Source organism: Lepidochelys kempii, chromosome 7 (genome assembly GCF_965140265.1).
Source record: "Lepidochelys kempii isolate rLepKem1 chromosome 7, rLepKem1.hap2, whole genome shotgun sequence".
NCBI lineage: Eukaryota > Metazoa > Chordata > Testudines > Cheloniidae > Lepidochelys > Lepidochelys kempii.
The window spans coordinates 83,200,932-83,227,121 of record NC_133262.1 but is presented as its reverse complement, the minus strand read 5'-3'; the positions used below and the strand labels follow the sequence as shown (position 1 = coordinate 83,227,121).

At 45.2% G+C, this 26,190-nt stretch overlaps 1 protein-coding gene across 8 annotated transcripts; it reads left to right on the top strand.

The window, feature by feature from the left end:
* The first annotated feature begins 651 nt into the window (after positions 1-651).
* Positions 652-26,190, top strand: AIFM2 (AIF family member 2). 8 transcript variants are annotated; one of them, XM_073353530.1, is made up of 9 exons: positions 660-746; positions 2,115-2,309; positions 4,834-4,949; positions 7,609-7,728; positions 18,600-18,692; positions 19,172-19,280; positions 21,491-21,643; positions 23,797-23,997; positions 25,682-26,183. In XM_073353530.1, exons 1-9 carry the CDS (start codon positions 683-685, stop codon positions 25,834-25,836), a joined length of 1,206 nt encoding a protein of 401 aa, XP_073209631.1. In that variant the 5' UTR covers positions 660-682; the 3' UTR covers positions 25,837-26,183. The 8 variants fall into 8 exon arrangements, with proteins under 8 accessions (XP_073209635.1, XP_073209630.1, XP_073209631.1 ...); XM_073353527.1 differs by having other exon boundaries at positions 670-1,055; XM_073353532.1 differs by having other exon boundaries at positions 678-746; positions 2,121-2,309.

The following is a 26,190-nucleotide window of genomic DNA, read 5'->3' as shown; positions in this document are numbered from 1 at the left end:
AGGAACATCAGGATTGGTAACATACAAAAGCCAGTAGGAGAACACTTCAATCTTCCTGGACAGTCTATAACAGATTTGAAAGTAGCCATACTTGAACAAAAAAACTTCACAAACAGACTTCAAAGGGAAACTATAACTAAAATTCATTTGCAAATTTCACACCATTAATTTGGGCTTGAATAGGGACTGGGAGTGGCTGGCTCATTACAAAAGCAGCTTTGCCTCTCCCGGAATTGACACCTCCTCATCTGTTATTGGGAGGGGACTACATCCACCTGGATCGAATTGGCCCTGTCAGCACAAACAGGTTCTCAAACTTGTGAGGTAACTCCCCTCTCTTCATGTGTCAGTATATTTACATCTGCATCTGTCATTTTCACTCCATACACCTGAAGAAGTGGGTTTTTTACCCAGGAAAGCTTATGCTCAAACAAATGTGTTAGTCTTTAAGGTGCCACCAGACTCCTTGTTGTTTTTACAGGAGACTGTGACCATCTGCAGCCTCAGCTGTCCCCTAAGGCCCTGCAACGCGCCGGGGGCTCCAGTAGAGGGCGGTAGGAGTCGGCTCAGCAGCGGACGGAGCGGATCTTCCCTCCGAGTCGCCACGAGAGGGCTCAGACCACGCCTGTCTCCGTGACCCAGCCCAGCTATCCCTGCGCTCGCCCCAGCCCCGGGGACGCGCATGCGGGGACACTCGCTGGGCTTCCTCCCTCGCCCCCCGCGGGTCTGCAGCGGTGCGAGGAGGGGTGAGTGGAGGAGGCCGGACGCTGGAGCCAGCCCGGCTCTGCACGGCCGGGCTCCAGCAGGCGGCGGGCCGGGCAGGCTCCGCTCCTCTCGCTCGCTAAAAGCGGAGGCAGGGAGTCCGGTGGAGACAGACACCGCACTTTGGTGCTGGCCCGCGTACTCGTTGTGCTGCAAAGGGCTTTCCGTGACCCCCCCCCCCCGCCGCCGCCCCCGGGGTCTGGAGTTCGGTTTGACGCTGAATTCGGTGCTGGCCGAGCAGTGCCTTCTCCAGTGTACCCGGCAGAGAAGGGGAAGGGATGGCAGCCAAGCTGGCATGTTTTGTTTTTTTAAAAAAAAGTCTCCTCCGGCTCCTAAAAGTGTGCGGACCCCCACATTTTGACTGGAGATGCAGATCCCTTGGGAAGCTTAGACATGGTCTGAGCTCCCCCCCCCGGGGGGGGGGTCTGTGGACCACAGGTTGAAAACCACTGACATAGACAGTTAGGAAACAGGACGTGCTCTTCTAGGGCAGTGGTTCTGAAGCAGGGGTCTGGAGCCCCTTGTGGGGCCACGAGCAGGTTTCAGGGGGTCCGCCAAGCATAGCTGGGGCTAGACTCGCTAGGACCCAGGGCAGAAAGCCAAAGCCCCCGCCTCACAGGATTGCAGCCCTGGGACCCTCAAGCCCCACCACCCAGGGTTAAAGCCAAAGCCTGAGCAACTTAGCTTTGCAGTGGCATGGGGCCCTGGGCAATTGCTCTCCTTGCTACCCTCTAATGCCAGTTGTTGTGGCACTGCCGGGCCGTGGAGTTTTTATAGCCTGTTTGCGGCTCCGAAAGAAAAAGGTTGAGAACCCCTGTTGTAGGAGATATTGGTACATTCACTTAAAATATTTTCTACAAACATCGTATCCCTCTCAAAACAGATTTCTGTTGACAACAAAACTCTAGCATGTCGGGCCTGATTCCCCTCTGCCTTTTCACAATGTGCAAAGTGATGACTTTTTGGAGGAGGAATAAAACTCCGTATCTTAAGCAGCTATTCCTGTTGCTTAAAATGTCTGTGCTGCTGTTTCCATCTGCATGTTCCTTGCCGCGCTCCTGTCTGCTTTCTGGGAGGCAAGAGAGAGCCTGTAAGAAGCTGAGCTGCAGCAGTGCCTGCTTCAAACTGTTCTGAAATTTAGTCTTCAGACCATATATATCCTGGCTTCTATTTTACTCATTGTTAGTACTTTAAGTACGTGATTTGTCACAGTGACTTCAATGGGACTACTTAAGTCTTTGCAGGATCAAGTCCTTACTTTCCACAGGTAAGGCGCTCTTGTGACACCCTTATTGTTTCCCTTCTTCTTAGTGTGGTGTTTTTTGTTTTTTGTTTTTCTTTTTTTCCTGAAGAAGCAGCTCTGCCATCTAGGATGGGATCCAAGCTTTCAGTGGACGACTCGGTGCGTGTTGTGATCGTTGGAGGAGGTTTCGGGGGAATTGCAGCTGCCAGACAACTAAAGTCCTGGGGAATCCCCTTTGTTCTTGTGGACATGAGAGATGCATTCCACCACAATGTGGGTGCTCTCCGGGCCTCTGTAGAAAGCGGTAACTTACGTGCTTTTTCCTAAAGTCTGTGGACGATCTCTGGTCCCTTGTGATCTGTTTACCCCACTGGGGTATGTGGAGTTTCTTTCTGAAAGAGGAACTGCACAGGTTTTAAAAAACTCTTGTAAGATTCCAAAATAGAAAAATATCTCTAGCTGTGGTTAAACTAAATTATTTCTGTATTCTGATAAAACTTGAGACCACTATTACCTTCTGAGAAACCTGAGCTCAGACTTCTGATTCACTTACACAGTGACAGCACAAATGCAGTTGTTCCCACTAATAGTTATCTGCAAAGGCAAAGTTGTAAAGTTATGCCAGCTGTGAGTTTCCCCAGGAATAGGGAACACTGTTTGCACAGGCATTTGTGAAAATTTAAAGATGATCACTCTACTATAAACAAGAACTTGAAAGATGACTGCTACTCTAAATTGCTATCTTAAGCCTCTTTGATACTTAGAATGTTACTCTAACAGCGGGGGCATGACCCCTGTAGCTGAGATTCCTCAGGATCTTAGGGCTCATCTGCACGGAGGTTTTAGTGACATGGTTTTGCTGAGGGCCTTGCATATTATGCCCCAGCTCCAGTAGTAATGGAATTACTTGAGAATCTCGGCTTTAATTACATTGAGTTTTAGCGCTTAAGGTTGGAGAGAGGCTTGACGGTGTGACACCAAAAGCTCAGCGTCCTGAAGGCAAATAAGAACTCTCAGCGTCTAAAAAAATCAAATGGTTTAAAAGCCATTCATCTTTAGCTGGTTTTTTTTGAGGGGGGGGGAAGGGGAGGAAGGAGAGGGTAGGGTGGCAGCTGACTTGTTTCAGAGTAACAGCCGTGTTAGTCTGTATTCGCAAAAAGAAAAGGAGTACTTGGGGCACCTTAGAGACTAACCAATTTGTTTGAGCATGAGCTTTCATGAGCTACAGCTCACTTCATCGGATGCATACAGCCTTAGAGTTGCTCATGCCAAGCCACTGGCCAGGTGGCCTGGACATGAGGACGGAGCGGGGCCTTGTCAGATGCACATCTGATGCTCCTGGAAGTTGGTTTGCAGAATCTTTGTGTGAGTGTGAGAGAATGCTTGGGACTGGCAATACTGATATAGCTATGCCAGTTCCATCCCCTACTGAAGACATGCTGCCCGGGTGTGAAATATGACTGGTAATTTACTGACTTTCTCTTCTCAATAGTGATTAATTAGTTTAAAAAAACCTCCCTTCCTCTCAGCCTGCCTCAGTGTTCCAGTACATATCCTGGTCCTGGACTTAATGTAAAAAGTCATAAAAGAAATGCTCTCAAATAGCATGAGACCAGATTTAGATCTACATTAAAATAGTATGCCTCCTGACATCTAATATCTTTGTCTAATACATGCAGCTGAGACAGTTTAAGGGAAAATAGCGCCTGTTGTGGCCCATGAGTACCTGGCAAGGAATAGCATGGTGGTTCTCCAACTCTTTCATTCTAAATCCGACTTCAAACCTTGAGAGAGACTTTCAGGGACCCACCGCCCCTCCAGCCCCATAACCCTCCAGTGGTCTGGTGTCAATATTCATTCTGTGTTTCACTGCACAGGGCTCTACTCGAGGTCCATGGACCATAGTCTGAAAATTGCTGACCTATCCCCAAAGTTAAGATGGCTTTGCCTTGTTGGCTTAAGTTGTGGTTTTCTTATGAAACACTTCTTCCCTCAATCACTTGATTCCAAATGAGGACTTCCAGGAAAACTATTGCAAATTAAGTAAAGATATGAATTTGAAGTGGATTAGTTAAACAGCATTAAACCTCTGGGTGAACATTGTCATTGAGGCCAGGTCTATACTACAGACCATTTTCGATTATAAAATGGATGAAAAATCCAGACTCCTGAGCAACATAGTTATACCAACCGAACTCCCTGTATAGACAGCATTATGTCAATTGGAGAACTTCTCCTGTGAACGTAGCTACCGTCTCTCAGGGAGGTGGATTAACTATGCTGATGGGAGAAGCTCTCCTGTCAGCATAGGGGCATCTTCATGTACAGCGCTACAGCCGAACCAGTGCAATTGCACCACTATATGTGAAAACAAGTGCTTTGAATTAAAGTTGCCTTAATTCCTTTTAGTTTAATTCATTTTGAAAGTGAATTAAACTGAATTAAAGGTACGTTAATAACAGTATGCACACGGGTATTTAATGTGGTTTAACTAATCCATTTCAAATTCACACTTTACTTAATTTGATTAGTTTTCCAAGATGTCGCTGTGTGGAGACACCCTTAATTTTATGCCTGCCTTTTTCAGTTCTTGTCAACTGAAGCAAAAACTTTCTGGGTCCTACATTGTGGCAGAGAGAATAGATGTCTGGACACTAGTCATGGAGCAGGTCTTTATTCTGTGTAACAAGAAAGCAAATTCTTATAACCAAAGGAGGGCCATTTGAATAGGACTTCTGGAAACAAAGGGGAAAATTGGCTTTCTAGTCCCCCTACTTTCCTTTCTTCTTAACCAGTATATAGGTGGCATTAACCTTCTTTCATTGCAGGATTTGCCAAGAAAACCTTCATCTCTTACTTTGTGACCTTTGTGGAGAGCTTCCGACAAGCTAAGGTGGTTGGAATAGACTTACTGAGGCAGAAAGTCTTGCTGAATGATAATGAGGTGAGTGCATTGGGGACAGACTGACTTAATGACTTCCGATGAATAATTTTACTCTGCAAATGGAGCAGTGAGCAGATGATTTTCTTCTCACTCTCATGTTCAGATTTACTCTGTTTCTTTAGTAGGGTGACCAGACGTCCCGATATTAAGACATTTGTCCAGTGTCCCGACCGCACATCGGTCGGGACGCCCTTTGTCCCGATATCGGGGACCGCTCACCATGAGTCACTGCGCGCACCAAAGTCCTGGGGCTGGCGGCGCTTCCTGGGGCAGCTCCTGGCACCCGCCCGCTGGCAGGAGCCGCAGTGCAGGTGGCCCCTAGGCACAGAGGTGGAGGGGGGCTTTGTGTGCTGCACCGGCTCCCTCCTTCCCAATCAGAGCTGCGGGGGCGGGGCTTGCAGGCACTGGCAGCGGGCAGAGAGCCCTCCGCCCCCCCCCCGACCTTACCTGACCCGACCCTAGGAACTAGAGGGACCTGCCGGATGCTTCCTAGGAGCCGCCCCAGGTAAGCACCGCTGGGACTCCCCACCTCGCCCCCTGGCAGGTCCCTCTGGCTCTTGGGGGCAGGGCACTCTCTGTGCTCTGCCAGCGCCTCCAAGCCCCGCTCCACAGCTCCAGCAGCTCCCATTGGCGCTTTTCCCGGCCAGTGGGAGACACGGAGCTCACGCTTGTGGCAGGCGCAGCACGTGGAGAGTCTGGAGATCCCCCCCCCCCGCCGCCGCTCTGACTGTAGGAGCCAGGGACCTCCCAGCAGGGCTGGTGAGTGTGGCCAGGGAAGGGGGCAGGGTGTGATGGAGTGAGTGTCTGGGAGGTGTGCATGGGGTGCTGGGCTGTGAGGGTGTGGAGGGCGCTGGGCAGTGGGGGAGGTTTGTGTGTTTTGGGGTGCTAGGCAGTGGGGGCCTGTTGGGGGGTGCTGGACAGTGGGGGAGATCTGTGTGTGTCAGGGCACTGGGGGTTTGTGTGGGGCATTGTTTAGCTGTGGTGGTAGGGCTGTGGGGAAGGGCACTGGGAGGGAGGGAGGAGAATTCTGTGTGTATTGGGAAACTAGCGAGTGGGGGGTTCTGTGTGGGGTGCTGGGCAGCTGTGGTGTGGGGGGGCGCTGGGCAGGGGTGGTGGTGTGCATAGCACTGTGCATTTGTGCTGGAAATGTGGGAGGGTTTTGGGGGGGCTCTGGGCATAGTGGGTTCAGGGGGTACAGAGCATAGTGGATCCGGGCTGCTGGGCAGGGGAGCTGTGTCGCGCAGCATGGGCCCACCCCCAACAGGAAGGGGCATGCTGGTAGCACAGGGCCAGGCGGACCAGTGTACCCCATTGCCCCTGGCCGGCCCCGCCCTTCCTGCTGTTCACCTCCTCAACTGAAGGCGTGGGTAGGGGGTGCAGGGGTGGGGCAGCAGCGTGCAGCACCGGCAGGAGAGGGACATGACCAGGCGGACGGACACTGAACCAGAGTCAGGAGTCACAGCCTGTGGATTCGGGGGGGCTCTGGCCCTGATTTGGGTGGGCCTGGTTGGATGCTAAGTGGGTAGGCTGCGGCCCCTTCATGGTTATGCCCCCCCACTTCTTTACACCCCCACTACTCCCCCTCTTCCCCAGTGCCTCCTACATACCGCAGAACAGCTGTTCCGGGGCAGGCGGGGGGCGGACAGGGAGGTGCTGACCTGCAGGGCTGCCAGTGGATGCTGAGCACCCACTGTTTTTTTTGTGTAGGTGCTCCAGCCCCTGAACACCCATGGAGTCAGAGCCTATGAGTACTCAAGATGTTCAAGCTAAAAACTCACTTTATGTGAGTCTCTGCAAATAACTCACTTGTTGTGCAAAGTGACCATACAAAAGAGGGCAGGGCATGACCCAAGCAAACTCAGTTTACAACTCAAGCCAATGATTACAGAAGAGTTCAGAGTAGTTGCCCAGCTTTAATTGTAATGTTTCACCAGGGAGACCTCTGCATCCCTTCATTCCCAAAACACGCCTCATGTGGCAGCTTCCTACTTATCAAAGTGACAGGGCGTAGGGTTGAGCTGGGAAGCGGAGCACAGCAGTAAGCCATGACTGAATGCTGCACCACAGGTCCAGTCAGGCCCTCAGACAAGCTGTTCCCTTCCTTGTTGCTAATAAGAACTGCTAAATTAAGTCCAGAAGTCTCTCAATCACAGGATAAATGTATGGACAACAACAGTGTAACCTTCTCAGGACTGCCCTGCCAAAGCTTTTTAACCCTGTTCTGGAGGGACCACCTTTAAAAGGAGAGTGTAGCTATGTCTGCACCATTTCCATTCAGTGTCTAGACTCTGTAGAGATGGCCAGTATAAGGGCCAGCTCTGCTGGTAACTTGTCATGTACATATTTGTCTGTCACAACTTGGACTGAAGCCACAATACCCATTTTGCATAGCGATTGCACTTAGAAAAGAGGCTGTGAGATCCCATTACAAACTCAGACTCACCAAGTCCCCATTAATATCTTCAGATTGAATGCAGGTAAACAATTATATGAATCATTTAGTTCTGCAAAAGATGTTTGTTTTTGAATTGAATGTTGCTATTTAGTTCCAGGGCAGGGGGAGGTGTCAGAGCACCACCTGCAAAGCGACTCCAGTGTTCGGGATCCTTTACCTTGGACTTCTCAAAGTGATGTCTGATCCCACTCTCTCCCCTTGTAGGAGCTTTTCTACTCTCACCTCATCCTTGCTACAGGCAGTGATGGGCCTTTCCCTGGGAAGTTTAACCAGATCATTGACATGGAAACTGCCATTCAGATGTATGAAGACATGGTCAAGGAGGTGAGATTGAAAACCATCAGTGGAAAAAGTGGTAGGTGGCTCTGTCCTTTTGAGAAAGATGTAAGAAATTATAGTTATGGTGAGTGCTCCTATTGGTATCCAGGTGAGGGAGGATGAAACTAATGAGAGCTGGCAACATCCAAGTATGGAGTTCAGGGGTGAGTGGAGTGTTATAGTGTAGTGGTGCTTGGATCAGAGAGAGGGCTAGCAAAATGGATACATTTTATTTAAATCAAATTGAAGGTTTTTTTTCTTTTTAAAAATGAAATTTGAATTATTATAATTTTAGACCTTAGCACATTTTGCATTAATCTCAAAACTTTTAAATAAACGCTGAATCCATGAGCCTCCATCAAAAATTGAGTTAAAAGCTGCTTTTCTAGAGGGAATCAGGGGGAAAACATTCTAACTTTTGAGATCAAACTATAAATATGGCACATTGGTCCATGTAGTATATTAAGGGATCGATCTTGTGAGGGACCCTGTGGCTGTGCTGATGGGTGTGAGAGACTGGTAAAGTCATCACAGCCTGCCTCACTCACTCTCCAGGAGATGCCATCATGTATCTCATCAGGATCATCAGCTGAGCCAACCTGGGCGGTCGTCTACTCTTATTTATAGTGTCTCCCTACCTCAGTGCTGATAAGATGCGATCTCAAATTAGGAATGCTTATGACTCCACCCACCATCAAAACTTTCCAGCTTATGGAAAAACATGGATTTGCCCAGTAACTACCAGCTCTTGCTTCTGCATGGTTCTGGGCACTTCAAGTAAATGGGCTTGTTCAGTCTCCTTGCTTATATATGCAGACAGATATAAATCCATTAATTTCTCAACTGTCTCCTTCTGTCTCTAAACAAATAAAATATTGGAGTGCAAAAGATATATGGATTACACAAGCAGAAGTCTCGGATTGTAAGTTCTTTGGCTTGTATGGGGCTGGGGCTGGAGTGTGGCAGAATGCACCCCTGCATTCATACCCTACACTCTATTGTAGTAATCTTTGTACAAAATATGCCTTCTGAGGGTATGTCTACACTACAAAATTAGGTGGATATTATAGAAGTCGATTTTTAGAAATCGATTTTATACAGTCGATTGCGTAGGTCCGCACTAAGCACATTAAGTCGGCGGAGTGCATCCTCACTACTGTGGCTAGCATCAACTTACGGAGTGGTGCACTGTGGGTAGCTATCCCACAGTCTCCGCCTCCCATTGGAATTCTGGGTTAAACTCCCAATGCCTGATGGGGCAAAAACATTGTCGCAGGTGGTTTTGGATACATTTTGTCAGTCGCCCCTCCCTCTGTGAAAGCAATGACAGACAATCGTTTTGTGTCCTTTTTCCGTGCGGACGCCATACTGCTTTCAGCAGACGGTGCAGTAGGACTGTTAACCGTTGTCATCCACCGCTTCCGCTGCAACTCTGCTCTGCTGCTATTGTCTCAAAAGCAAATTTCTCCATGTTGTCTGTCATGTGCTCCCGGTACGTGTGTTCTTCCACGGGAAATGTGCTCGGTGCTAACCGTGATCCTCCACTGCTTCCGCTACAACTCTGCTCTCATGAATCCATCTCACAGGTCCTCTCGTCGGTCTCTATAAATATCTATTCTCGTGGCATCCGTTGGCAGCCACCGCTTCCGCTGCAACTCTGCTCTCCTGCAGATGCCATACCACGGCAAGCATGGAGCCCGCTCAGATCATCGCGGCAGTTAAGAGCATTGTAAACACCTCATGCATTATCCTGCAGTATGTGCAGAATCAGAACCTGTAAAAGCAGGTGAGGAGGCGACGGTAGCACGGTGATGAGAGTGATGAGGACATGGACACAGACTTCTCTCAAAGTATGGGCCCCGGCAATTTGGACATCCTGGTGGCAATGGGGCAGGCTAATGCCGTGGAATGCTGACTCTGGGCCCGGGAGACAAGCACAGACTGGTGGGACCGCATAGTGTTGCAGGTCTGGGATGATTCCCAGTGGCTGAGAAACTTTCGGATGCATAAGGGCACTTTCATGGAACTTCGTGACTTTGCTTTCCCTTGCCCTGAAGCACAAGAATACCAAGATGAGAGCAGCCCTCACAGTTCACAAGTGAGTGGCGATAGCCCTGTGGAAGCTTGCAACGCCAGACAGCTACTGGTCAGTCGGGAATCAATTTGGAGTGGGCAAATCTACTGCAAATCTGCTGTGATCCAAGTAGCCAATGCAATCACTGAGCTGCTGCTATCAAGGGTAGTGACTCTGGGAAATGTGCAGGTCATAGTGGATGGCTTTGGGATTCTCTAACTGGTGGGGCGATAGACAGAACGCATATCCCGATCTTGGGACCAGACCACCTTGGCAGCCAGTATGTAAACCATAAGGAGTACTTTACAATGGTGCTGCAAGCACTGGTGGATCACAAGGGACGCTTCACCGACATCAACGTGGGATGGCCGGGAAAGGTACATGATGCTCACATCTTCCGGAACTCTGGTCTGTTTGAATAGCTGCAGAAAGGGACTTACTTCCCAGACCAGAAGATAACTGTTGGGGATGTTGAAATGCCTATAGTTATCCTTGGGGACCCAGCCTACCACTTAATGCCATGGCTCATGAAGCCGTACACAGGCACCCTGGACAGTAGTCAGGAGCTGTTCAACTATAGGCTGAGCAAGTGCAAAATGGTGGTAGAATGTGCATTTGGACCTTTAAAAGCGCGCTGGCGCAGTTTACTGACTCTGGTTAGACCTCAGTGAAACCAATATTCCCATTGTTATTGCTGTGTGCTCCACGATATCTGTGAGAGTAAGGGGGAGATTGAGGCAAATTGCCTGGCCAATGATTACGCGCAGCCAGACACCAGGGTGATTAGAAGAGCACAGCAGGGAGAGCTGCGCATCAGAGAAGCTTTGAAAACCAGTTTCATGACTGGCCAGGCTACGGTGTGACCGTTCTGTTTGTTTCTCCTTGCTGAAAACCTGCCCCCTTGGTTCACTCTACTTTCCTGTAAGCCAACCACCCTCCCCCCTTCCATCACCGTTTGCAGAGGCGATAAAGTCACTGTTGTTTCAAAATCATGCATTCTTTATTAATTCATCACACAAATAGTGGAATAACTGCCAAGGTAGCCCAGGAGGGGTAGGGGAGGAGGGAAGGACAAGGCCACACTGCACTTCAAAACTTACTGAATGCCAGCCTTCTGTTGCTTTGGCAGTCCTCTGGGGTGGAGTGGTTGGGTGCCCGGAGGGGGGGGCCCTCTCCCATGTTCTTGGGCGTCTGGGTGAGGAGGCTATGGAACTTGGGGAGAAGGGTAGGCGGTTACACAGGAGCTGCAGCGATGGTCTGTGCTCCTGCTGCCTTTCCTGCAGCTCCACCAGACGCCAGAGCATATCAGTTTGATCCCCCAGTAGCCTCAGCATTGCATCCTGCCTCCTCTCATCACGCTGCCGCCACCTCTCCTCTTGCTCCCGCAACCTCTCATCTTGCTCGTCCCTCCTGTCCTCGCATTCATTTTCTTCTTTCCTGGACTCTGCCATTGTTTGCCTCCACGCATTCTGCTGAGCTCTTTCAGTGCGGGAGGACTGCATGAGCTCAGAGAACATTTCATTGCAAGTGCGGTATTTTTGCCTTCTTATCTGCGGTAGCCTCTGGGACGGAGATGATAGGGGAAGTGTTGAAACATTTGCAGCTGCAGGAGGAAAAAAAGGGAAAGTAGTATTTAAAAAGACACATTTTAGAGAACAATGGGTAGGCTCTTTCACTGTGAACCAAGCTGTTAACATTACATAGCACGTGCTTTCGATACAAGGTTGCATTTTGCCTCTTATACTGAGGGCCTGCCGGCTTGGTGTGAGAGATCAAACACGCAGGGCTGGGCAACAGAATTTGGCTTGCAGGCAGCCATGGTAAGCCACAGTCTTTTGGCTTCTTCAGCCTTCATAACATGTGGGAATGGTTTCAAAAAGCAGCACCCTCCTTTCCAATACCAAGCACCTGTTGGGTTGGCCATTTAAAAGGAGGGACTGCGGTTTTCGGGTTAACGTGCAGCACAAACCCAACTAACCCCCCCACCCCACCCACACGAATTCTCTGGGATGATTGCTTCACCCCTCCTCCCACCGCATGACTAGCATCAAGGAAGATCCCTGCCAGCCAAATGCGAAAAGCTCAATGTGAACGCCGCCCCCCCCCCCCCCCGCGGCCAAAAGCGGGGATGATTTCTTTTCAGCCACAGGCAAACAGCCCAGCAGGAACGGCCACATCTGAATGTTCCCTTAATGTCCTTGGAGGATTTCCGCTCCATCCCCAGACACGTTAACAGACTTCCAGTAGCTGTACTGGCCGCGAATGCATCCCAAGTCTGCAGGGCAAATTAATCATTAAACACGCTTGCTTTTAAACCATGTATTATATGTACAAAAATACACTCACCAGAGGTGCCTTCTCTGGCTTCATGGTCCGGGAGCCCGCCTTGGGAGGGTATTGGCTCCAGGGCGATAAACAGTTCCTGGCTGTCGGGAAGAACGGTTTCTCCTCCTCATCCCCAAAATCCTCATGCCTGTTGCATGAGACTCCCCCCTTGCAGGTGTCCACGGACAGGGGTGGGGTAGTGGTAGGGGCACCCCCTAGAATTGCATGCAGCTCATCATAGAAGCGGCATGTCTGGGGCTCTGACCAGGAGTGGCCATTTGCCTCTTCGGTTTTTTGGTAGGCTTGCCTGAGCTCCTTAATTTTCACATGGCACTGCTGCGGGTCCCTGTCCATCATGCCCTTGGAGATTTTTTCAAATATTTTGGCATTTCATCTTTTGGAACGGAGTTCTGATAGCACGGATTCGTCTCCCCATACAGTGATCAGATCCAGTACCTCCCGTTCGGTCCATGCTGGAGCTCTTTTGCGATTCTGGGACTGCATGGCCACCTCTGCTGATTGAGCTCTGCATGGTCACCTCTGCTGATTGAGCTTGCCACGCTGGCCAACCAGGAAATGAAATTCAAAAGTTCCCGGTGCTTTTCCTGTGTACCTGGCTAGTGCATCTGAGTTGAAAGTGCTGTCCAGAACAGTCACAATGGAGCACTCTGGGATAGCTCCCAGAGGCCAATACTGTCGAATTGTGTCCACACTACCCCAAATTTGACCCGGTGATGTCAATTTCAGCGCTAATCCCCTTGTCAGGCAGGAGTACAGAAATTGATTTTAAGAGCCCTTTAAGTCGACAAAAATGGCTTTGTCGTGTGGATGGGTGCAGGGTTAAATCGGTCTAATGCTGCTAAATTTGACCTAAACTCGTAGTGTAGACCAGGGCTGAGTATCATCTGAACTAACTCACTCAACTTCGGTGGTAATATGATGAAATGTGTATAGTAACGAACTGAAATAAGGTTTGAAATGTATTTACCAGACAAGTTTGGGTAAACCAGTTTCTCAAAGACAAAGGACAAGCTGATGACTCTAGATGAGTGTCAAAGTTGATGTGCAGTCTTGTGACAAGTGGCCATTGTATGGCAAGAAAGGGGAAGCAGGAACAAACAGATCTGCATCTTAGAAAACAGCATGAAACCTTTCACCACAAGACTCCATAACTCCAGCCTCACAGCAGTAATGAACTTCATCTAGGGGTAAACCTCAGGAAAATGCATTTCAGAGGGGAACAGGACTACAAAGTGAGGGGCAAAACGCCCCAAGGTATCTCTTCCTATAAATGTCTTTTTCACTTTAGACAACAAAAGAAACAGCCTTTGGGAGCAGATCCAGGCCTGAGAATTTGATCAGCAATGTTACTGGGAACATGTGGTAAGGGACTTCACCTTGAACCAAGCCTAGTTTAAGTTTTAGTACTAGGAAGTGTTTTATGTTGTAACCATTTGAGTTTGCTCCCTTATACTTGTACTCAAAACTTCTCATTGTAGTTAAATTTGTTTTATTCTTTAATTAAACTAATCCATTATTGTCTAAACTGAACTGTGTGGGTAACTCCATTTATGGTAGCAAATTGTTGAAAATTGATCCCTTTAGGGGGGCAACAGATCTAGTATCTGGGCTGTTCAGGATAAAGACAAAGGACAGGGCAGAACATACGTTTCGGGGGAAAATTCAGGACTGGGATTGTGCTAGGGTCACTCTGCAAGTGGAACCAAGGCTGGTGGAAGCCAGAGTGTGACTGGTGTGTGGCTGGCAGGCTGCAACTACACACAGATGCTCGGGTTGTAACCTGCATGCTAGAAGGCTGTTTGTGAGTGGCTCAGGTGGGAGTGCTACACAGTAGAACACTGTGAGGCACCCAAGTTTGAAGGGCAGGGGTGACACAGCCCCTCCCTGGTCTGGACTGTGCCCTGTGGACTGTGCCCTGGAATGTCATAAGGGGAGTTCTGTAACAAGGGAGAAGGAGCGGAGTGTGCAGCTAGAAAGGAGCAACGCTGGTGTCTAAACAGGATGGTGTGGGGAGGGATAGCATTCTTCAGAGTGCAGCCTCTAGTGTTGATTTCAACACTGAGGAACTGTGGGGGGTGGGGAGAATAGGGAAGGCCTGCCATGGCTGCGGATCATAGAGACCCTATCTGGGAATATTTTCAAGAAATTCCTGTACCTCTGAGTAAAAAAGAACATGTGCCAAATGTAAACACTGCAACAGAGCTGCAAGGCCTGATTGTCAGAACAAGACACTGTGAAAAATGCTCTTCAGAAGGCAGTGACTTTGTTCGGCATGTCTACATCAGTCTGGATCAACTGGTTAGCAAACTTTATTTTTGCTCCAATCTTATGGACTGCCCACCATGTCTTACTGTGCTAGTAAAGAACTTAGATGGTCATAAGCTTACCTTTTGAATGGATTACTTATGCATTTCAAAACATTAGCATTCAAAATATAATTGGTATGGTAGTTTTTTGTGGGAGTATATCAATTTCACTTTTACTGTTACTGCTGGACTTTTGAAATGATCTCTCATTGCTCATCCTAGTTTAACTATTCCTGTTTAAAGTTTTATTAGGCATTTATGAATTTAAACATTTAAACTCAAGATGTTTTATGTTGCTAGGGGGTTTAAAGAAACAAATAATCCTTTATTTAATTCCCTATAAAACTGGGTTTAGACTAAATCATCATTTAAACAGTGGTACACACAGATGCAGTAGGAGGGATCTCTGTTTTTATTTTTTTAAAGCTGTGCACTGAGTAATACTCAGTGACTGTACCATTTTGTTTCAGAGTCTAGTATAGATATACAGTAAGAGGTTATGAATTTCCATCATTTGCTGGTATCACTAGTAGTGCTGCAATTAAACATACAGTCAGATTTTCTTCATCCAATAAACGCATGGTAATCAGGAGCAGCAAATTCCAGCAAGACCATGTAAGTGAAAAGATTACTTGATTCATTTATGCAACAAGTTCTCCTTTTCATCTAGTTCAGAACAAACACTTCATTAGCCTGGTCCATAATGATTGAATCATGTCACTCTCCATCCCTCAAGCAGACATTGCTAGAAGACTGCTGGATACAGTGTATGAGAAGGAAACTGAACAGTGAGCAAAAATTTGACAAGCTTCTTGTCAATCTGAGTCTTGATGGGTGGAACAGTGTATACAATAGTCCTGTAATATGTGCTTGAGACAACCCCATCTTCTGTTGTCAAACTTACAGAAACAATTAGACACTGCCCATAGAGCAGAATACTTAAAAGTAGCAGTAAAAACAACTGAACAAAAATTCAAGTGTCAAGTACATAGTTTTGTCACAGACAATACTGTAAATGTAACACAGATGAAATCTAGAAGATAATGAAGGGACCCTGAAACTTATATTATAATGTGTGCCATACTCATTTGATGCACCTTTTAACCAAAGACTAAAGTACAACTCCTGGAATTAAGGAAAATGTTGAAATTGCAAAATACTTCCCATAATCACTTTGCTTCAGCCTCACTGAAGAGAGCAGGAAGATTCAAACTAATTCTCCAAGATGCACAATGGCATTCAGCGGTTGGCTGTTTTGAGCTACTTATTATGGCCTGGCCTATTCTGATAACTTGTGAAGAATCATGGCAAAATAGATGGAGCCACAGTAGTCTACATTGGACTAAAGAGAAATGTAGAGGATGTGCTGAATATACTGAAATTTCTTTCTATAGCCTTGGACAGACTGCTGATATGGTTGATATTTGGAAAGAATTTCAAGAGACATTGAAGAAATACCAAACAACAGTTAGATTGAAGGCAGTGAAGAAATAGGATGGATCAATCACTTACTAAACCTTGTTTTCTTGCCAACATTCTCTAGTACCAGGGTAGATGCTTAACTGCAGAAGAAGGTGATGGTATGACATGGGCATCTTATCACCCATCAATCATTCCCAACCAGAACAAATTTCAGGACTGGAGGTGAACCATTCAAGCAATATGTTTGATCTTTTAAAAGTCACAGCTGAACTGAAAGTCACTAGCTAAGTGCCTGGAACCAGAACTGAATGTGCAAAACTAGCTTTTGACAGCAGTAGCCTCTTCTGCAGGCACAGAGGATACTTTCTGAATTTGGACTAATTCATTCAAAGCTGAGAAATAAATTGGGAGTTGAAAAAGCAGGAATACTTGTCTCTTCCAGTCTATGAACAAAAATGAGGGAGAGGATGAGAGCTACTTATTGTAAAAGTTTAAAGGACAGCCTAAGTAACTGTCTCATTTTCAAAAGACTTAAGCAGTAAGAAATTTTCACTTAAGCATATTTGAAAACTTCTCCAGGCTGAATTGAAATCTGTTTAGTCCATGACTATAGTTAATGCCTTTTGTTTAATAAATCATTTAGTTGTAAATATGAAACGTGTTTTGTTCAAGTTATGTATCTAAAAGATTTAAGATGGCTTTGCGCTGTTGCATGGTGGATTAAATTCAGTTACCATTCTACTGCACCTTGACACAAAATGGTGAATGATATTGCTTATTTACTAGATAACCTCGTTTGTGCTCATCTGTTACAGACTAAATGTACAAATAAGGATCTGAAACTATTAAGCTTTATAATTGCTTAAATGTATATAGTTAATACATCAAAGTTAGAGTAAATTCTCTATTTAGTTGTAAATCAACCACTAAAACATGTTTTAATCTCAATCACTGAGATAGCAGTTTTCTTTAGAAAAGTACAAATGGAAAATCAGGGCTTTCTACATGGTGATTAAATCAACAGTGGAGTCTGGACCAAGGGATGAGGGTTAATAGGGAATATTTCCTGTAGCATCCTGTATATCACAACTGAAGAATTGTGGGTCGGAGCTCCGATGCCTGTATCAGTAGTGAAATAGGCCTCCTTGTAATATACACTAGTGTATGGGTGGGGATGCTGTCCATACAAAGCTATGGGTAGATTAGACCATTGGACCTTGTAACAGAGCAGCTGCCAACAGCACTGTCCCTCATGGCCAGCAGTCATGCTGCAGCACCGTCCCTCTGTTTCCTCCTCTTCAGGGGCCTCTTTAAGAACTGCACGTACATTCTGCCCTTCCATGCCCTATGCCAGTTCAGTGTGTCCCTCTTCCTTAGGGAGGGAATCCCTCCACCCCCTCTTCTCAGAGCTATTGAGTCACCACTCCCAGGCTTTATCTGGCTGGAGCTCAGGTCTCAGGCTCTGACTGCCAAACTCCCCTGGTATCAGGGTCTTGCTCCTGCCTTAGCAGGCTACTCTCCATTCTCCTACCTAGGGCAGCTCCCCAGGCTCAAAAAGAAAAGGAGTACTTGTGGCACCTTAGAGACTAACCAATTTATTTGAGCATAAGCTTTCGTGAGCTACAGCTCACTTCACGAAAGCTTATGCTCAAATAAATTGGTTAATCTCTAAGGTGCCACAAGTACTCCTTTTCTTTTTGCGAATACAGACTAACACGGCTGCTACTCTGTCCCCAGTCTGTCTTCTCTGAAGAGCCTGGCCTCTGCCACAACTACCTCAGCCTCCTGCTGCTCTTATAATGGTGTGACCCCTTTACAATAGTTGTCTGGCACCAGACCTTCCAATCCTAATGGGCCAGCCACCCTGCTAAACACCTCTTTGGTGATATCACAGTCATGCATCAGCCCAGCCGGCACAGTTGGGATCTCATCCCCAAAGAAGAAAATTCCTCTCCCCATTATGTTAAAAAGGTGCGATGATTTTTAAAGTAGGACATGTAAAATGCTGGACCCACCTGATCTCATAGCAGCCACTTCCCTTTTGACTACTAATTGATCATCCTCCAAGTACTATTTTTCATAATGGAAAGCCATTGCACAACATGTCTGCAGCCCTTCCTTCCCCCTGCCCCCAAGTTATTTTTCTTTTTAGAGATAAATGAATGGGCCTTGGATTCTGATGGTAGTAAACCACTCTAAAGTGAGCATTAATAGGTGATAGGTGCACTTCTTGGGTAGATGAAGGCACACCACCTCATGCCTTATAACAGGCTGCAATGCTACCCTACTTATGCGCACCTTGGAGTGGCTTATTGTTACAGTAAAAATTCACCTGAAATCTGGTGAACAAGTTGCATTTGACAGTTGCCAGCCCTTTCCTAGGACTCAGGTATCCTAATCAATGCTTCCCATTGAAATACAAGATTTTTTTTTTTTTTTTGAGGGCCAAATCTGCCAAGGGTGTTTCAAGGTTAGGATGGGATTTAAAAGGTGCTTTTGGTGGGACAGCTCCACCTCTCATTCCAGAGGGTAGAAGACAAAGGGTGTTCTATTGATAACAGTTTCTGTGTGGACTCTGCTTTAATAAGAAGGTCTCCCTACAAGTTGGGAAGGTGCATGGCTGGTGCTGCTAGAATGAGTGTTCTGGCTGAATGCCTCACTCTAGGTTACTGTATGTATGGAATAATGCAACAAGGAGATACAATTTTGTTTTCTTTTGGTTTTGCAAGCTCCAGAAATCTCCACGTATTGTGATAGTAGGTGGTGGTGCTGCTGGAGTGGAGATGGCTGCAGAGATCAAAACAGAATATCCAGCCAAAGAGGTACAAGAAACTACTTACACAATAATTAATGCTCCACCAGCTGCTTCCTTCATCTGGTGACTTAAAAATGTGTTCTTCCACAATGCCTCTGCTAGAGCAGTTTGGGTTTGCTGTAGCTAAACTCCCTCACAACCATTTTCCATAGAGCCTCATATTCAGCAAGGCTGGAAGTGAGCAGTTGTGAACGCCCTCACAGCCAGCAATCCTGCAGTGCATCCTGGTGCTGGGGTTGGCTGGAAGCAGAATAGCTTCCCAAGATCCTCCGCTCACCCATCCACCCTACTCTGCCTTTGTTGCCAAGAAATGCATGCTGAAAGCCAGAAGCCTAAGGCTTGGCTATTGCTTTTGCATGCTTGCTGGGACAGCAGTCAGACGCAATCCTGTTTAAGTAGTATTTGTTCCTGGCTGACTCAGGTTTGTTTTTGTTTTCTTTTTTGTTTTCCCCCAGTTGGCTGTAGTTCTTTTGCATTTGTCCACAGGTCACCCTCATTCACTCAAAAATTGCACTGGCTGATGTGGAGCTCCTACCAAGTGTCCGGCAGGTGGTGAAGGAGATTCTTCTCAGGAAAGAAGTGAATCTTTTGTTAAGTATGTTCTTAACCAATTTCATTTAATATTTCTCTAACTCAGATTGAGTCTCTACAAATCCCCAAAGCTTCCTGCCCCACTCCCCCATCTCTAACTCCTTCTCCTATAAGGAACCTTTGTCTCTAATGCTTGTTTCTGGTGAGAAAGACTAACTAGGGCTCTCTTCAGTACCTGCTAGAAGGTAGCTGCTGAGTGAAGCAGGGTTCACTGGACTTTCCCCTGCATTCCCAGGGCAAAGCAGAAGACCCATCAATTGCTCCTGTAATGGGATACAATACACATTCCCTTTGATAGCTTTTCTGGAGTCACATTAGGTAAACCAGCATAAAATGCCTTTCTAGAGTGATTTCATGCTCATGAGAAGTGAGGGCCTGAACATGCCATGTCAGTTGGAAAAAACTAGCAGTATGGAAACAAAATGTAGAGCTGAAGTGCATGTGCCTACTCCCAGTGTAGACCAGGGCTCAGCCCAGTCTTGGGGATGAGAAGCAGCTAAGGTAGTGGATAAACACCTCCAAAATACCTGAGAGATCTTATGTTGGAAAAAGGAGTTGTTGCCACAGGCAGTGTAGGAGAGAACCATTTTTGCACTGGCAGAACTGGTCCTGTGAGCCATGCATGCCTTCCCCATTTCTCATCTCTCTGCATTCAGATCCTCTGCTTCCTCCTCCTTTTCCTTTCTGCCTGGACTCTAGCAGAAGAATTGAGAGCACGGGAGGGACAGTCTCCTTGCTCAGTTTCTGTCTGGCACCACAGTATCCCATGACAGCTGGGAGGAGCAATTACAGGAGAGTCCTGCTCAGCCCCTGCAGGCCTGGAATGGAGCATGCCCAGAGCAGATGCATCTTCAGAGAATTTAGCTGACACACTCGTAAGGCTCTACTGAACATATGCAAACTGAGTTTTTCAGAGGCTTATAACTTGGATACATTTTAGTGGATGTACACAGGAATGGCAAAAGGCATATCTGACAAAAAGCCAGCCCTCCTGCCTAATTTCATGTCTTTGCGTCAAAGCATGGAGGGTCTAGAGTGTCTCAACAAAACAGGTTGAGAATTTTGTTTTTAACACTGACAAAACAATGTCATTACCCCCACCCCCACCCCAGGTCTTATTTTCTGAAATTGCATGAACAATTTTAGCTGATCAGTTTGATGGAGGCACCTGGCATGGAAAATTTCAGCCTAAACAGTTTGGCAAAGCTATATATAAGGAATTGAAAAGAGGGTCTTAAAACGGTCAGGCTACCAGCTCTGCATGTAATATATATTGGCCAATATTTTTAAAAGTTAGGTCCTAAAGTTAGGTCCTGAAATTCACATTTCGACACCAAAGTGATTTTCAGAGGTTCTGAGCATTGGCAGCTTTCATTGACTTCAATGGAAAGGAAGGGCACTCAGCATCACCCAAGAGGTAGTCAGCATGCTACAGGATCAGGCTTTTCTGGGCAATGGAAAAGTGACTGGACTATCTGCAGAGACAAGAGGCTTTGCCATTGGATGTGAGGGCACTTCACAAAAGATAAAAGGGATAGTGGGAATTCAGGATGAAAACGTGGTAAACTCTAGGAAAGGAACAAATGGAGGAAACTAAACATGATTATCTGAAATGAAACTTTGGGAGATATTTTAGTATGTCTTGCGTAGAACAGATATTGTAATCTGTGTTCTAAATGTACAATCTTTATAAAAGTATTTTTGTTAAAAATAACACACTTTGCACTCCTTAGGCTTCGGTGCCCAAGGAAGCAGCTTATGCTGCTTAGAACAGTGGTTCTCAACCAGGGGTACACATACCCCTAGGGTACACAGGTTTTCCAAGGAGTATATCAGCTCATCTAGATATTTGCCTAGTTTTACAAGCTACATAAAAAGCACTAGCAAAGTCAGTACAAACTAAAAGTTCATGCAGACGATGACTTGTTTATACTGCTCTATATACTATACACTGAAATGTAAGTAAAATATTCCAATTGATGTATAATTATATGGTAAAAATGAGAAAGTAAGCAATTTTTCAGTAATAGTGTGCTGTGATCCTTTTGTATTTTTATATCTGACTTTGTAAGCAAGTAGTTTTTAAGCGAGGTGAAACTTGGGGATATGCAAGACAAACCAGACTCCTGAAAGGGGTACAGTAGTCACTGGCTTAGAGGGTAGCAGCATCCCTGTTAATGATCACAAAGACCTCTATGCAGCTTCTTATGACAGGTGACAGAGTCAGCAACCTGCATATGCTGACTTTAAACCGATTCCAAGAGAATATGGCAGTCAAGACAGAAAAGGGCACAGAGGTTGCTGCTGACATGGTGATTCTCTGCACTGGTATAAAGATCAATTCATCGGCATACAGCAGTGCATTTGGTAAGTTAAAACCATAGGACAGGGTGGGGCTAAGATTCTTCAGCACAGGCAATAAAATGTTTTAAATTTTATTCCAATTCAGTATTTTAGAGACCGTATGCAAGTGGTATTGACATTTAACTTGGTATAGTTAGAGCACATTTAATCTCTGTGGTTAAAGCTTACACTTCAAAAAAAGAAAGTGACCCTTCGGTGGAAGTTTGTGGAAGAGGGCATATATTTATGCACTAAGTGGTTTGTATTATTTCTTCACCTTCCCCTACCATTAACTTTAGGTAGACTCCCAATACATCCTACTGTTGTGGTCCTGGGTGAAATCCTGGCCTCATTGAAGTCAACGGCAAAACTCCCACTGACTTCAGTGAGGCCAGGATTTCACTCCTGCTGCTAAACTCATCTGTCAGTGCACTACAGTAACTGAGCCCGCACGCCCATTGTTCCAATCCTGGAGCTATCCTATATAGAGAATGCCAAATGTGCTAAATTGTGATTGGTAGTGTAAGAACAAGTATTCTCTATGAGTGTGATGAATCCATCGATGTGCTGGTAATACAGTGCTCTAGAGACAAAGCATTTGGAGGTGAATGGGAGAAATTAGGAAGGAACTTTAGTAGCTGGTGCACTTAGCAGTGGGCCTGTAACACCTTTAGGACTCTCCACCTAAATGTGAAGGGTTAACCCCTTTTAAAATGCCTGGGTGCAGATCCTCCACTGTTGTAACACTGTCACTGAAGTCAGTGGAGCTAGGACACTTTACACCATTTGAGGATCTGTGCCCTGGTGTTCAGCTAATTCTACTTGGTGAATTATTTAAAAACCTATGCAACAAATATTTCCCATGATATTATATTTCAATTAAAGTATCTTACATTTTAAAATTAAAAGCCAATTATATTCTATAGTAAATATCACTCATCTGTCTTCCATGTTTTCGAGGGGAAGACAAATAAAATGTGAGAATTAATGCGAGAATTAATGCAAGAAATTTGCAATTAGTTCAAAATGTGAGAATTAATGAATGAACATTTTCTTAAACGTGTGATTTAACAAGTGCACATCTAATTCAAATTTTGCATGCCCTTAACCCCCTCTTCCTTTAGACAGCATTAGAAAGGGCGTAGTAATTTTATATTGTACCAGTTGCACATTCAAATTGTCACCTTCTAATAGAAATGGTAAAAGGGATTTAAGGGGAGCAAATGAAGGGAGAATAGTCTGGCTCAAACTCGATTTCACTTATGTATCTGCAGAATTGTATCCTATGTGGTTAAAATAGAAACTAGTGTACTGTACACATACAATGAACAACTTTCAAAGGAAATACCTTCAAGCATCTGAAAGGCACTAGTCCTCAGAGGATGAAAACCATGCATTATCTACTGTTTTAAAAGGGTAATTGAGTCATCCAGGTGGGAAAAAATTCAGATATATTTTTTTTAAACCAGTGAAAATCACCATTTGTTCATGGAAAAGATACTAAAATTTCCACCAAAACTTACTTTTAGCTGAGAAAATTCATAAAAAAAATTTCAAGTCCAAAGTGTAACTTATCACCCAGAAAAAAATATAAGGAGCAGGGATGTGCGTGTGTGTTAGAATTAACGTGCTACAATATAGATTTGAAATTCTGTAATTCTCACTAGAATCACTTGTTACCATTTGACAAAGCTGGGAGTGTTGTTATTTCTCAACAACCAAATCTATTCAAGCCACCCTTTGACTCTAGCCCTTAAAGTCAATTCAGAGAGCCTGATACTTAGAACTAAAGTTAGCATTTTCAGATCAGGTTGTTGACTTGTATAAATTGCCATAGCTCCACTGACTTCAATGGAGCTATAACTATTTACAGTAGCTGAAGATTTGGCCCATTCTTTTCCTGGTTTACATACACTGTTGGCTCTTGGATGATAGTACCAGCTGAAGTCATTAAATCATTAAACATGATTTATCATGCATCACATAGGAGTGACTTCTTGCAAGGCGAGTGTCATCTCTTGCAGTGGTAAACGTAAGCTACACAACTACTCTACTGAATAGTTAATGATATAGCTGTTGGTAGTGATTCACCTGAGTGCTTTGTGTCACTGGATATGCATTGTTGTTCAACTCCTCAGGCCTCGGGTGATGCACTTTTTTTTTTTTTTTTTAAACAGGGGACAAGCTGGCGGGTAATGGTGCTTTAAAGGTCAACCAGTACCTCCAGGTGGAAGGGTATGATAATATCTATGCTATTGGTGATTGTGCTGATGTGAAGGAACCAAAGATGGCATACCATGCTGGGCTCCATGCCAATATTGTGGTGACAAACATCATCAACAGTCTGACACAGAAACCTCTTAAAACCTACCAGCCAGGTAAAACTGGGCTCTGCTCATAACAAGTCTTAGCTGATGAGATCCTTTCTTCATCTCTATATAGAATTACTTTGTAAGAAATCCATAACTTGCACAGGACTGTAATTAGAGCTGAAGGAAATAATTTGGATTTGAGTATTATATATCTGACATTATTCTTACTTTCTTCCTCTTTAAAAAATATTCTTGCCAACTCTTCAGCAATCCTTTTGAGACACAAACAAAACAAGCACACAATTTGATTATTCTGTACTTAGAAATGTTCTTCCCCTTCGCTGCTGATTGATTACTGTTATATTGGTGGGAGGATATGGTGGTTAGAATTTATAAAGGAAACCATTATCTTATTGAGTTGTTTATCAGACTATGATATTAAATCCTTGGAACAGCAAAATATCATGACTTAAAACTCTTACGACCTGAATCTGAAAAATCTTAATCACATGCATAGTCTTTTATTGTGCAATTAGTTCCATTTAAGTCATACCTTTCCTTGCTAGTTGCTGTAGCCCTGGGATAATAGGACATCCAGAGTGCATTTCCCACTTGCTTTTGATACCAGTCTGTGTACATATTTCTCCAGGCACTCTGGAATAGCTTTCCAGATCTTAAATTACATTTCAGGGGATTGGATTGACCCACTCTAATGCCAAGGTTTAAGACAAGAGGTGCATACATGTCACAATGCCATGAGCCTAATTTTCCTCTGATTTATATTACTCTAAATCAGGAATAATTCCACTGAGTTCATGGAGTTACCACAGCATAAAAGATAAGAATCAGTCCTCTATAAATGGAAACATCTGTTACCTGGTTAATTGTGGTTTAGGAGAGAGTGAGAAAACAAGGTTCTCTTGTTTCACCTCCCACCCTTATTTCCAAATTATAAGAATAAAGGATATAGCTGTGCAAAAGCATCATCAGAGTCCTGTGTATTCTGTGGTTCCTTGGCATTTGCAGCAGAATTTCCCCTTTGTTGGAGAACTATGCTCCAGAATCTCAGCTTTCATAATAATAATAAAAATAGGCGTCTACCCCCAGTGGTTGCAAAAACATTAAAAATGTGAATCGAGTGCAACTGATGCTCATTTAAGTCTGAAAGGAGCCTGAGACTCTGATTGTGAGGTTGTGAATTGACCAGTTTAGCTAGTGCAGGGCTCCATGGCATTTGTGATTCCACAGCTGTGGAATTTAGCATGTGTCCAAGATACTACAGAATTAATTCATTTTGCTGGAGCCTGGTACCAAATATTTTGTTTTCTCTCTCCTGGTCCTGAAGGACCTGTTTGGAAGTCCTTCTTGCTCTGTAAAAGCAGGAAGTAACTGGATAGCAGTGCATGCTTCATTGTTATGTAGAACCAGCCTGCGTGGGGTCTGGGAGCCAGAAATGCTGGCTGGACAGCTAGACTGAGGTGAGAAGATAAACTGCTGAAGCTGACAAGTTTCCCACTTTCCTGGCATGCATGGGAGGAGGAGATTCTAAGCCAGGCTGCACAGAAAACACTATGACTGAATCCCACAGAGCTGGGCGTTCTAGAGAATCGGCCAAAAAAAAAAAAAATCTTTTATTTCTTGTCATGTAATTTGGTCCCATTGTGCTGTGAAGCACACAGGTGCTGGTCATGCTGTTTGATCACATTTGCAACTTTTTTGATGGCTAACTGTGTACGTTTCTCACTTCTAGGATCACTAACCTTCCTGCTGTCGATGGGCCGGAATGATGGGGTAGGCCAGATTAATGGATGCTACGTGGGACGTCTGTTAGTGACCATTGCAAAGAGCCGGGACCTTTTTGTTTCTAAGAGCTGGGAGACTATGGGACAGACTATGCCCTGCTAGATAGAAAGGACAATGATAAAGTAGCAAGGGAATACATGTATCGACTGGCATTAACAAAGCTGGAAAAGAATAAAAGGTTCATCATTACCAAAATGACACAGGCTATATGGCTTTTTGACTGATAGCAATACTGCACCAAAACATCATGTATTACGAATCCCATTCTTTAGCATGATGCATTATAATAACATAAAGCACACTCTTTTTAAAGTGGCTCTGTTACGTGGATCTGCACAGAAACTGTATTTCTTGCTGAAACTTTTTCAACACTCGGTTCACATGCTAAGATGGAGCTGAGACAGGAATTCAATTTAAATGGATTTTAAAATAAAAGAAGTAGCAGAATATGCTGTT